This window comes from Felis catus, chromosome A2 (genome assembly GCF_018350175.1).
Source record: "Felis catus isolate Fca126 chromosome A2, F.catus_Fca126_mat1.0, whole genome shotgun sequence".
In the NCBI taxonomy this organism is placed as follows: Eukaryota; Metazoa; Chordata; class Mammalia; order Carnivora; family Felidae; genus Felis; species Felis catus.
Genome location: NC_058369.1, coordinates 74,256,542 through 74,270,048, shown reverse-complemented (window position 1 = coordinate 74,270,048; position 13,507 = coordinate 74,256,542). Strand labels below are relative to the sequence as shown.

The following is a 13,507-nucleotide window of genomic DNA, read 5'->3' as shown; positions in this document are numbered from 1 at the left end:
TTTTATTTTGTTATAGGAAACTATACTATTCAGTTCTTCATTGTTAAAATTGCATATTTCCAATTGAGTAATAAAATAATGCTATTGTTTGCCAAATTTCAGATTATTTAGAATGATAGTTAAAAAGTATGTAAAAATATGTCTCAAAGGAAAATTTGGAATTTATTGGAATAAAGTAGTACAAACATGTTATAAAATGTTATTTTAAAGAAGCATTAAACTTATGTCAAAGACCATGTATGACTTTTGTAATCCTCTCATGCCAGTATTCCTGCAGCCGCATTAGACTTATTTGATTACATGCTCGCCTTGGATCCTAGTAAGCGCTGCACTGCAGAACAGGCTCTTCAGTGCGAATTCCTTCGGGACGTGGAGCCCTCAAAGATGCCTCCACCAGAGTAAGTGGCTCTTTATTAATAATTAGATCCCATCTGGACAGTTTTAGTAGCATCTGTATAAAATGATCAGAAGCTATTGCATGATTATTTAAGTCAAAAAGAATAAGTCAAAAGAAATAGAATACTAGTAATACACATAATTTGCACATCTAGAATTTAGAACCTTGCTTAATGTTCTGCTAACCATAGGAATAGCAAGAGCAGCTTTTCCTTTTTCTAATTTTATTAATAGATTTCAACTCTGGGAAAATATTCCTGCTGCTAATATTATTCTAGTACTACTTCTGCCAGCCCCAGTGTTGCTATAGCTAAAAATTTGGGTGCTATGCTAAGCATTTTTCATGTATTACATTAATCTTTATAATCCTATCAGGTGGGTATTATTATTGTCCTCTTTATATAGAGGAGGAAGCAGGCTCAAAGAGGTTAAGAAACTTGCCCAAGAATACAAATCTAGTAAAGGGTGGAGCCAGCCAGTTCGTTCAGTAACAGAGAAGTTCTGAAATATTCCTGGCATACTATATAATAGAAAATCCTTATCATTGGATAAAAGAGCATTAGTAACAAAAGTCTGTATAGAAGGAGTTTATTGGATGAAGCAGAGAAAGAAAATGTATAGAGTTTGGGAGTCAGAATAGCTGGGTTCTTGAACCTTCCTTCCCTTGTGGCTCCTGTAATTTCTCTAGGATTGCTTTGGGGAAAAAGGGAGGGGACAGAGCAGTCCACTTGGTTCTCTTTTTTGATAGGACCTAGAACTTTTGTAGGGATTTTTATAGTAATTTAAAAACTGAACGATGAGTGTCACAAAAGCAGGCCTATCCCTATAATAAAATGTTTCCGTGTAATAAAATTAGTATATTGTGAATGAACAAACATGGGCTTTGGAGTTCAAATCCTGGCTCTTCCACTTATCACTTAGATTGGACTTACTTTATTTCTGAGACCTTCACGTTCAACTTCATTAGGTTTTTATTGAATTATATGAATAGACATTGTGGGATGATTTGACAGGCAGAAAGGATCTATCACTTAACATGTTGAAGGACCTGAATCATTCGCTGTTTAATTAATTGTTTCATGGTGGGGTTTTTGTTGTTGTTGTTGTTCTTTGCTTGTGGGTATATATCAGCAGGCTTGAGACTTTGGCACCAGTACCCCTTCAAAGTGTATCTTTTATAACTTCTGATTTGGAAAAATTTCACCTCTGCAGAAAAATATGAAGAACAGTACAATAAGCACTTATATGTCATTCACCTAGATTCAATAATTATTAACATTTGCTTTACACTATATATAAGGTTTTCGTCCTGAAATATCTGAATATTGTATTGTGGAAGTAACACAATACTTATAAATGATTTGTCATGTAGCTGTAAGAACTGGGACTTTGTTACTACAGTGCCATTATAAAGCATAAGAAATTTAACATTGCAGTATGTAGTAGGCAATCCATATTTAAATTTCTCCAGTTGTCCCAGTAATTTCCTTTATAGTTTTTGTTTTGTTTTTTGTGTTTTTTTGATGAAGAATTCAGTCAAAGCTCACTCATTGGATTTGGTTGTAATTCTCTTCAGTCTTTAATTGCTCTTTGGGGGAGGGCTTTTATGACATTGGCATTTTTAAAGAGTTCAAGCTAGCTATTTTGTAAAACATTCTACATTTTGGCTGTAATTGCTTTCGTGTGATCAAAATTAGAATAACTTTTTTTTTTTTTTTGTCAAGAATAGTACTTAGGTAGTGATGTGTGCTTCCTGCTCTATCCTATCAGGAGGAATGTAAGGTCACTCTTCTCCCATTATTGGTAATACTAAGTTGATCTCCTGGTTCAAGTGGCCCACATGAAAGAATCCTGGTAAAAATTATATTGAGCATATTTTTAATTAACATCTAAACTTGTTTTAATCAAGGGTGGAGATAGTTGCAAAAGATGTAAATTTCAGTGTATGGTAAGTGTTGACACTTTTAAATGGAGCAGTTATCTCACTTCTTGTAAATGTACCCACTGGGATCAAAATATCTTAGCATTTTGATATTCATCAAGATTCATTTAGAAAATACAGAATACTCTTCAACAATTGGACAGTGTCCCTTTTTTTAATCTGGAACTTATATTAATTTCACAGGTTTTTAATGTAACATATTTATGCTTGAAAGTATTTTATTGATTACCGTATTGAACTTCTTTAAAACAAATATATGTATATAAATGGAAATTTAATCTTAAAATTTTTCTGATTTTAAGCTTTTTTTCTTCTTGATCAGATGGTCATTGTGAATATTACTAGTACATATTTCAGTTTAAAAAAGGAAAGAAAATTGTTGACTCACTATGTTGTAGCCCTGAAACTAATATAATATTATATGGTAAATTATATGGCAACTATATTCCAATTAAAAACATTTTTTTAAGGAAAGAAAAAATTAATAAATTTGTTTGTAAATGCAACCTAATGAAATAGGTAGGACTGTGATTTTTTTTTATATCTACCAATTAATATTACTCATTCTAGAATGAGAGAGTTCCACATTAATTGTAATTTTATTCTTTTCTTTTTATAAGTACCCTTGTAAGTAAGCCTTTGTGAACAAATGGTCTTTTGTCATAGTTTTATCACTGAGTTCTTTGCACTCCTTCCATATTATGTCCAAAAATCACAGAGTGATCTGTCATCAGAAATTATGATAATGACCTTTCAGATGTCGACTTAAGGTTCTGTTTTAATTTTCTTGACAGTAAAGAATTGGAAAGCCTATGGCTTGAAAAGATTTTTAAGAGTCATTCATTATTTATTTTTTCAAATTTTGAGAAAATAAACTAAAGAAGCTTTATTAGTATCTTATTCAATGATTTCTTATACTTCGTACTTTTTCTTTTATTAACACTTATTTCATCCAGTAAGTATACTTGGAAAAGTTTAGGGTGTCAACATGTAACGTCAGTACAACTTCGCCAATCTATATGTTACATCTTTTTTCTTATTACATTTTTAAAATGCATGGTTTTGTGAAAACCTTGGAACTGTAGATACATCCCATTTAATTAATGGAAAACATCTGTCATATAACCTAATTGGAACCTGTCCATATTTCAAACACATCACCTAAATGTACTTAATTTTTACCAGAACACACCTGACTGCATTTCTCCATTAAAAATAAGCATATTAAAAAAAAAAAAGCATATTAATACAAATTTTGGTGAACAGGCTGTAATCCAGTAATAAAATTACAGGATGCATCACTAAAGCATTCAGGTTGAAAGTATAATGATATTATGATTAATTTTAGGAATAATCAAATGAGAATAGGATATTAAAACAAAAAAACAAAACAACTGCATTAATTATATTAGATGTGGTGTCGAAACTTTACTGGCATATTTAATGGAAAGAAAAAAACATTACTAAAAAGTGAAAGAGTGACAGCTAGCCTATAATTTTATTTTTTCTCAACAGTAAGTGAAAAGCACTGAACAATTTATAAGATAAAATATGATCAACTGTAATTGGAATAAGCATTTCATGATGTGAGTGATTTGATAAAAGTAGTTTTAAACTATCTTACGGAATGATGATAAATGGGTATCAAACGTGAATACAGTGCCTACTATGTGAGGGGCACTGTCCAGCGCTTACACATGTTAACATATATCATTACCTCTACCCCATAAGGTAGATTATATTGTTAATCTCATTTTTAAAGATAAGGAAACTGAGGCACAGAGGTCAAGTTACTTGCCTAATGAGAGCCAATAAGTAAGTGGCTGAGCCGGTATTTGAACCTTCAGAAAAAGCACATAAAAATGTGGTCATCCTGGAAAACATTGCCGGTATATCCAGAGTCTGCATCACTAACCTATACATTACAGCTATTGGTTGGGTAATGTTGGTCTTTCCTAGAGATGAGCGTGGAGATCATCCATAAAGAATCTCTCAGCTTTAAATTGTGGGAGGGAGCCCAGAAGCCCTTTCCTGTGGATTTCTTTGCTTTCCCGTTATGGGGCTCTCCTGCAAGAGCATCAGGGTGGAAGAAGTGAAGTCACTCCTGTTGCCCCACTCTGAGTACCGCAGTATATCTGAATTCGGAATATCCCAGCAGGGGCTAAGGCCACACATCTTAAAATACATAAACACACACACAGAAAGGAAAGTCTTTGGCGGGTTTATGATGCCTTAAAGCTTCCCAATATCAATATTTCAAATTGTACCTTTGTTTGTTACTCCAGGAGGTTTTTACACGCTGAGGCAATGCACCATAGTAAGATGGCTGAGAGGTATGCCTTTGTTTTGTTTTTGGACCTCAGGTGCATAGACTTGGTTTAATCATAATCCTTGTGTCACTCATCATTGGTCCATGCATGGCTCTCTTTTTTTTCTTTTAGTTACTTAATTAGTTATTTTAAATGATGTTAATAAGCAGCCATGAACCTACCAAATAAAAGCTAGAACCTTGGAAATAACCTACGTTAGTCATATCATACCCTCTCCCCACCCCCTGCCCCACGACCTATCCCCTTGCCTTCCTCCACCTGAGGTAACCATCATCCCTGTTTTCTTTTGTATATACTTTTGTTGCCATCTATATGTACTCATAAAAAGTTATATTTTAAAAATTTTAGTTGTTTTTAATTTTATAAAAGGGTGTCATGCTGTTTGTAATCTTTTGGGAATGACTTTTTTTTACTTGATATTATATTGCTAAGATTCGACCATATTGTTGCATATGCCTTTATTTTGTAACCTGAGATGAGAGTAATTGTGAAAGAGGAGGTGTGAAAGAACTTGCTGTGCAGGCCATTCTCCAAAGTCAATTGTAGGAAAGGACACGGAGCTATGTCAGTTGCTTTAAAACCATTTCAGGTGCATCCCCTTCAAAAGCATCCCTAGAGGTGAACACACCCAGGTTGAAGACTTGTAGCTGTATCACCAGGTTGGGGCTGCTTAAGAGAATTTGTAGATATTCTGGGCAAGTTTATTAACCTTTCCAAGCCTCAATTTTCTCATCTTTAAAATAGATATAATAGTAACTTCCCATTGGAATTTTTATTAGGATAAGAAGAAAACATTTATAAATCAACCACTTACATCTTTCTTTAGGCAAAAGTTACTCTGTAGTGTTGTCAGTTTTAAGAAATTACATTAATGAAGGTAGAACTGTTTCAGAATTGTGGGTAATTTTGATAGCTGCTAGGTATTCAGAACTCTTTATTGATGAGTAATTAGCCTGGACTACCTATTTTTGAACCTTCTCTGTAGCATAGTTTCATTTTAGAGCATTTGATTATGGAAGTAAATAAGAGGGTATTAAAAAAGTAAAAAGCTTTTACTAGAAAGTCTTTCACAAATGTTATCTCCTAGCCTTTACTACTCTTTAATCCTGTTTCCATTTTCTGCGAATGGCATATTTTTTGCCTTTTTTTCCATGTCCTGTTCAGTGTATGGTGTACTGTGATAAGAACTGGCTTTAAAAGACTGCACCAAGGATAATAGTAACAAAGTTTTATGAACATGTGTTCTTCATTCATAGTTTTTAAAAATTTTTTTAATGTTTTATTTTTTATAGAGAGAGAGACAGAGCGTGAGCTGGGGAGGGGCAGATAGAGAGGGAGACACACAATCCGAAGCAGGCTTCAGGCTCCAAGCTGTCAGCACAGAGCCCGACATGGGGCTCAAACCCACGAACTGCGAGATTATGACCTGAGCCAAAGTCGGATGCATAACCGACTGAGCCACCCAGGCGCCCCCTTCATTCATAGTTTTAATAAATGATTATTTGTCAATTATTCAGAAGCCACAGAAAAACAGTCCATTTCTAAAAGTGAATCCCTGATAGAGGTGGGGCCTCAAGGATGATTTTTGTTGAGGGGCTCACACAGCATGTGTATGGAGTCTTCAAGATCAACTGGCAGGGGTGTGGGGTGGCAGCTTTGGTGCTGTGTAGGAAATATTAGCAGGTTTTGGTTGTCGTTAAGAAATAACACTGACAAACAATTTGATACCTTTTTTTTTTCCAGTCTTCCTTTGTGGCAAGATTGTCATGAGCTGTGGAGTAAAAAGCGAAGAAGACAGAAGCAGATGGGCATGACCGATGATGTTTCAACAATTAAAGCCCCCAGAAAGGACTTGTCTCTTGGCTTAGATGACAGCAGGACCAGCACACCGCAGGGCGTGCTCCCGTCTTCACAGCTGAAACCTCAGGGCAACTCGAACGTAGCGCCTGGTCAGTAATGCTTCCCGGGTTGGTTTTCTTCCCTCGTTTTGTGGCTAGCTGTGATTATGTTGCTATCGTGTTAAAGCATTTGTGGCTAAAACATTAAGATTTACTCACCAAACTTGACATTTCCCTGTTAATTGCTTGTGCCAGTATAGACATTTTACTGCTACTGGCATCACAATATGAAACAACCTTAAGGTAAGAGGCACTTCAGAAGAGCATCAAATTACATATGATTAGTGAATGGTCAGATTTCTCTATTTCCTTTTTCCCCCTAGGGCAAGAATCCATAGAAAGATACGGGAAGACAGCCAAAATTCATAATAGAAGTTCTTTCATTCTGTTTATAATGTCCTCAGATCACTCTTACTACATGGCCTGTTATATTATAGAATCTCAAAAATTGGAATCTCATATTGTTCGAAAAATGACTTCAAGTATGATAAAGAAGGCTATCTGGGGGAAACTTATTAAATTTCTTCCTCTGGATCAGTCTGTCATAAGAGTAATCTTCACCATGAGAATTCGGCCTCTTGAGTGTTGTCAGAAATGTTGTTAAACTCATTCTATCATTTAGTTTTAAAGATCAGTTAGTTGATTAAAACAGATCTGATCAGATTGAACTTTGGTGGTTGGATATAAATATAGAGTAGATTAGCTGAGAAAGATTTACCATTAATGCTTTCCCATGTAATCTGCAAGCTTATACTTGACCTTGGTCAGACTGCATTAAAGTACTGGTACATTACTTTACAAACCAAAAGCAATTGTTATTTGTTGCTCAGAGTTTCATTTTATCTTTTGTTTTCCTTTTTTTGAAACTGTCACTGTTAAGAAGAATCCTGGTTTTGTGAAATAGGAATGAATCCTCTCTGCTTCATTTTCTTCATCATCAACTGTCTTATTTTAAAAGAAAACGCCCTTTTTGTTAGAGGAGACACCATAGTTACAGAATACTTGCAAGCTCACACAGAGCCTGCCTCTGCTGATGTAGAAGTAAAATGGAAAGTGAGGGGAAACTGGCTCTTACGATGCAGCAAACAGACATGGCTCTTTGTTTCTTAATGCCTGCGAGTCACAGGAAGAATTTGCAAAAGTTTGTTTTGAGTTAACCTACAAATAACATTAAGAAGTAATAAAAAGGCTCTTAAAATATATATAAAGAGAGAAAATAAAAGGAGAGCGTTACTCATCAGTTTTTTATTTTCTTGGAGTTTCTCTTCTGTTGGTTCATCATTCTTATAATAGAAATTGCTTATCAGAGTAGTGTCGCTGAACTTCTGTGGTATCATACACATTCGAGCCTCGTTATGTGTGGCTCAGAGAAGCTTGCACGAGAACCTGTGCAAACCGTCACTAGCCTCAACTGAAAATTGAAAAACAACGCCATCTGTTTTGTTGGTGATGAGTTAATACCATCTTGCATGAGCATTATAAGCATGCTTCTGTAGGAGTTCCTAACTTACCCTAAGGGACTTACCTTAAAAAAAGGTAATTTGAATAAAATACATTTTATTAAGGAGTCTATAACATCTCAGTTTGAATTTACAGCAAAATCAGGTTAGGTCCTCAGATAATAAGCATGATTTTAGATGAGCTTATTTAAGATGATTTTAGTGAGTAGTTAAGAGCTCAGACTCCGGAATCAGAATACCTGGGTTCTGATCTCAACTTGGCCGCTTACAGAGTTTGTGACCTTGGGCAAATTATTTAGTGTCCCTGGATGTCAGTTTCTTCTTCAGTTTAAAAACAAACAAACTGGGAGTAATAATAGAGGGTGCCTTCAAGGTTGTTGCGAGGAATGAAAGATCCCAAATGCTTCAAGAGTGCCTGACACTGTAGCTGCCTGCGCCGCCGCCTCCAGTCCCTGCTCACAGCTGGCGAATCCCACTCACACCTACCGTACGGGGCTCCAGCAGTAGTCTTGGTTTTCCTTTTGAACTATTGAGCCCTGAAGAGAATTCTTCAAAACGGGCCGCAGTGTGTTGTTGTTGTTTTGACTTACGTGCAGTTACATCTTAAATGTACGTACATGAAATTAGAACCAGACTGAGATTCCTGTTTCACAGTGTTTCCTACACACTGTCCCACAAATGGGCATTTTTAATAGGGTAATATAGAGCCATTTTGGGGGGGCGGGGTGTGCTGTGAATTATGGCAATTCTAATTAATACAAATTTTGTCTCTAGTAAAAACAGGCCCCGGACAGCAGTTAAACCACAGTGAATTGGCAATTCTACTAAACCTACTACAGTCTAAAACAAGTGTTAATATGGCTGATTTTGTCCAAGTGTTGAACATTAAGGTAAACTCTGAGACTCAACAGCAGCTAAATAAAATAAACCTTCCTGCTGGAATTTTGGCAACAGGTGAAAAACAGACAGACCCATCCACACCACAACAGGAGTCTTCGAAACCATTGGGAGGAATTCAGCCTTCTTCTCAGAGCGCGCAGCCTAAAGTGGAGACTGATGCTGCCCAGGCGGCCGTGCAGAGCGCGTTCGCAGTTCTGCTGACTCAGTTAATAAAGGCCCAGCAGTCCAAGCAGAAAGACGTGCTACTGGAAGAGAGGGAAAATGGGTCGGGACATGAAGCGTCATTACAACTCAGGCCACCTCCAGAACCTAGCACTCCGGCATCGGGTGAGTGTGCAGAGAGCAGACCGCTAACAGTGTCCACACTGTTTTTCTTGATGGGGGGGGGGGGGGTCTCTGATGTGTATCGTTTGGTGGCATTGCTAGGAGTAGATGTTCTGAAAATTCCCAGGTCACTGGTCATAGGTTGGTTCGTGAGTCCATTTACTCCTAGGAAGAGTAGATTCTTTGACAAATTACCCATGTGTGCTGTAGCTCATTAAGAATGCCAGAGATTTTTCTCATGTAAACCTCTGATGGAAGAAATAATTTACTCCAACTACAACAACATGATTGAACAAGGCAGAAACTTTGTGTGTACGGTAGCTTTTGTCCTTCAGGCAATAAATAGGTAGATGTGAGATACCTTGGAAAAGTCCAATGCAGTTAAATTTTTCAGTCACCACAGACCTAAATGGTAGCAGGCAGTATTAGTATTTATATCCCTGTTTCCTTTCGTTCCTTTTTTTTTGCTGGAAATGGAACTTCTGGAACTTGCGATGTTCTTTAGGACCACCTGTAGGAAACTGACTATTTTGAAACACGTAGTTTTCCATGATCACTTTTGACTCTCTCTCTCTCTTTTTTTTTTTCCTTTTCTTTTTGCTTTGTTTCACTTAGGGCAAGATGACCTCATTCAGCACCAAGATATGAGGATGTTGGAGCTCACCCCAGAACCGGACCGGCCTCGTATCCTCCCTCCTGATCAGCGACCTCCTGAACCGCCTGAACCACCACCAGTGACTGAAGAAGATCTGGATTATCGGACAGAAAACCAGCACGTACCCACCACCAGTTCTTCGTTAACTGACCCTCATGCCGGAGTGAAAGCCGCCCTGTTACAGCTGCTCGCTCAGCATCAGCCCCAGGATGATCCCAAAAGAGAAAGTGGTATGGATTACCAGGCAGGAGACACTTATGTGCCCACATCAGACTACAAGGACAATTTTGGATCCTCTTCTTTCTCTTCCGCTCCTTATGTTAGCAATGATGGTCTGGGAAGTAGCTCTGCCCCTCCACCATTGGAACGACGTAGCTTCATTGGAAACTCAGATATTCAGTCTTTGGATAACTACAGTACTTCTTCATCTCATTCTGGTGGTCCACCTCAGCCTTCTGCCTTTTCCGAGTCATTTCCCAGTTCAGTAGCTGGATACGGAGACATTTACCTCAATACTGGTCCCATGTTGTTCAGTGGAGACAAGGACCATAGATTTGAATATAGCCATGGCCCCATTGCAGTCCTGGCGAACAGCAGTGACCCTCCCACAGGGCCAGAGAGTACTCATCCTTTGCCAGCAAAGATGCACAACTATAACTATGGTGGTAACTTACAGGAAAACCCGGGTGGCCCCGGCCTCATGCATGGACAGACCTGGACTTCTCCTGCCCAAGGACCTGGATATTCACAAGGATACAGGGGACACATTAGCACATCAGCTGGCAGAGGTCGAGGCAGAGGGTTACCATACTGAGTATCTGTTTTTCCTCAGGCACATCATTTTTATCTGGAAAGACTTTTCTAGCTGCAATTTAAGGCAGCAATCCAAGAGACTTGAATAATATTAATTCAACAACAGCTTTATTTTTATGTGGAAAAGGGTCTTGCATACAATAGTTAAAAAAAAAAGAAAAAAAAAACCTTTGCTTAAATTCATGCTGTTCTAAAAACTAGATCTATTGATTGTACATCTTCACAAATTCTAGTTAACAATTTTATTTTGTATTCTTGCAGTTTTACGTGGATGCTAATCTTAGGGACATAAGAGTCTTTTATGGCCCTCTTGCAGATCTTCTGAACTATGCACATTTGTGCTTTTTTTTGTAAGTTTGGACCAACTTTTATGTAACAACCAACCAACCCCTCCCCCCCTCCAGTTTTACAACAATCAGAAAGGGCACTGATTTATTTGGTATTTTTCTTTTTACAAAGCTACCTTTAGTCAAAGGTCACTGTCAGTCTTTGCACCTGCTTCCAGTGTTATTGTGAAAGGTGTACTTTGTGCTCACTTCAGAAAATAAAACACAACCTTTCTCTTGATGCAACAGTTTTATAAAAAAAAATGGTCAACGTTATTTTTGTTTTATTTTGCAGATTATCATAGCCGAGCAAAATGCATTCAAATGAAATAGTGGGTTTTATATGAAAAATATGGGGTGGGGAGGGTAAGTAAGTGCCTTAACAGGTAAGCTGAAGGTCTGAAAAAGCAGTTAACCTTTACACCCATTTTGTCTTCTAAAGGGAATCAATACTGTATTGAAGAGGCAGGGAGCTCTCCAGTGTTTAGGGACTGCTGCCTGTTCAGTTCCCGCTAGACTCATTCCCTCTGCCTGTCACACTTTCTTCTTTCCTGCCTGTCTTTGGGCTATGTTACCTTCCACTACCACCTTGTCTTGCTAGGAGCGTGAGAGCAAAGAAAGGGATTAGAACTCCAGTCAGTATCTTGTTACTTCCAAGAAGTTCTAAAAAGTTACATCATTTAAGTGGTTGAAAGTAATAGCTAAATGAGAATTTTAGAGTACCCGTTTTCAGGCTGCCATATTGTCCCTGTTTTCCTTTTGCCATGGATAATTGGAGGGCAGTAGTGCAGAAGCAAGGCTTAATAAACAGAATTGCCTGATTCTATTAAAGTTCATGGGGGGAGGGGAGGCAGACATCATATTTTAAGTTACGCAATTGCCATTTTAAGAAAAAGCCGTTCAGTTTGTTAACTAGAAACTTTGCCTACACTGAATTTATTGAAACAAAAAGAAAAAGTAGTGAGAGAAAACCTCTTCTCTTCCTTCCTCTCACCTTCTGTGAGGTTTATTAGGACTTCTGCCAGACTTAGAGCAACCTTAGTTCATTTTAGCATTTTTCTCTTTTATTAAAAGCAGCAAAGAAGGATGGACTAACCCTATGTAAGCTGTAATGGTGTCAAGTCTAACTAACTTCTCGTGCACGCTCAGGCACACGTACAATTACAATAAATTCTCAAAAGGAACCAAAGGTGAATAACCAGTGTTTCCAGTATCCCTGAATGGAAAAGTAAACTCTGGAAATGAGAGCTGTGCCAATTAACCATTTTGTTTTAACTGTTCTTTCTCCTGGTAACTTACTTTTTCATTGGAATTGTAAATCGGAAGAACTGTTTTAGAATGGAAATTTGCTCCAGTTCTAAAGTCAGTCTTTTAACCCCATCCATGCCCTCTGACTTGTGAACCTTCATTTCAAAATACTATATGGGAAGCATTACAGTTTGGTGACAGCAAGGATATTTTAAAGTGGATATTTTACCATTTTACTGCTATAAAATGAGTTGATGTCAGTTGATCATTTTATTTTTTTGATGGAATTTTTTTTGTGTTGTTATTGGGGAGAAAAATGAATGGAAGAAAAAATATTTTGCTTTTATTTGAATTTTGAGTACTAACAACTTAAAACTACATTGCAGGAGGTGAAGAAATACTTCAAATTTAGCAAAATAGCTACAGTATTCAACTATCTCAAATTTTAATATGGTGAGTCTTAGCGCTTTAGACTTTCCTATAAGTGACAGTATCTTAAGTTATTCTTAATAGTCACACTTGATAATTCTGCTGACCATAGCAGCTAACCGAAAATTGAAGATATTTATGTGACATGAATAGCCTGTGTTTTAAAAATTAAATATTTTATATAAAATTGAACTGTGTTTGGATAGTTTTTCCAACATTTCAGTTATATATTTATGTTGGGAGAGTGGCTGGGAGGACAGGGAAGTTGTTGCTTGAAATTGGAAATTTGAACTACAGCTTATAATATTACCCTTAGACAGTATTAATTGTGAAATATACCAGTATCTTACGCACCACTTAGAAAAAATCTTGCCGGTTAAACCACAACACAATGCCCAGATGCAGTAATTGTAAGATACTTCCCAAATTCATAGATGTTATTATATGAAACAGTCGGTGAAATACGGTAATAAAAATCTCAATGCATCCTTCCATACCATTTAATACTTTAGTAAATCCGGATTAATAAAAAGAGCCGGGATGGAAATCACTAATTACATAGGTTATAATTGCAGTAATCACGAGTATTCTTGAGTAAAGTCTAAGGACCATAAAACGTTACTTAAGTTTTGGGGAAAGAAACAGGTAAGTCAGATTGCAAATATGAAGATGAAAATAAAAGACTGACCTACCAAAAGAAGAAAACTTATTATCTCCCATGTGAAATTCCCATTTATATTTCCTGACGCGGCAAGTTTTTCTGCATGCAACTCAAAAGTCTTCAGT

At 37.0% G+C, this 13,507-nt stretch overlaps 1 protein-coding gene across 2 annotated transcripts in view; it reads left to right on the top strand.

The window, feature by feature from the left end:
• Nucleotides 1-12,913, top strand: part of CDK13 (cyclin dependent kinase 13) — a 122,828-nt gene extending 109,915 nt beyond the window's left edge. The window contains exons 11-14 of one of the 2 annotated variants that reach the window (XM_023250202.2): nt 267-398; nt 6,412-6,617; nt 8,981-9,253; nt 9,866-12,913. In XM_023250202.2, the coding sequence (XP_023105970.1) occupies nt 267-398; nt 6,412-6,617; nt 8,981-9,253; nt 9,866-10,719 (1,465 nt within the window). In that variant the 3' untranslated portion in view covers nt 10,720-12,913. Of the gene's footprint in view, nt 1-266; nt 399-6,411; nt 6,618-8,800; nt 9,254-9,865 lie in introns of both variants that reach the window. The other variant, XM_023250200.2, reaches the window with a different exon arrangement.
• Nucleotides 12,914-13,507: the final 594 nt, after the last annotated feature.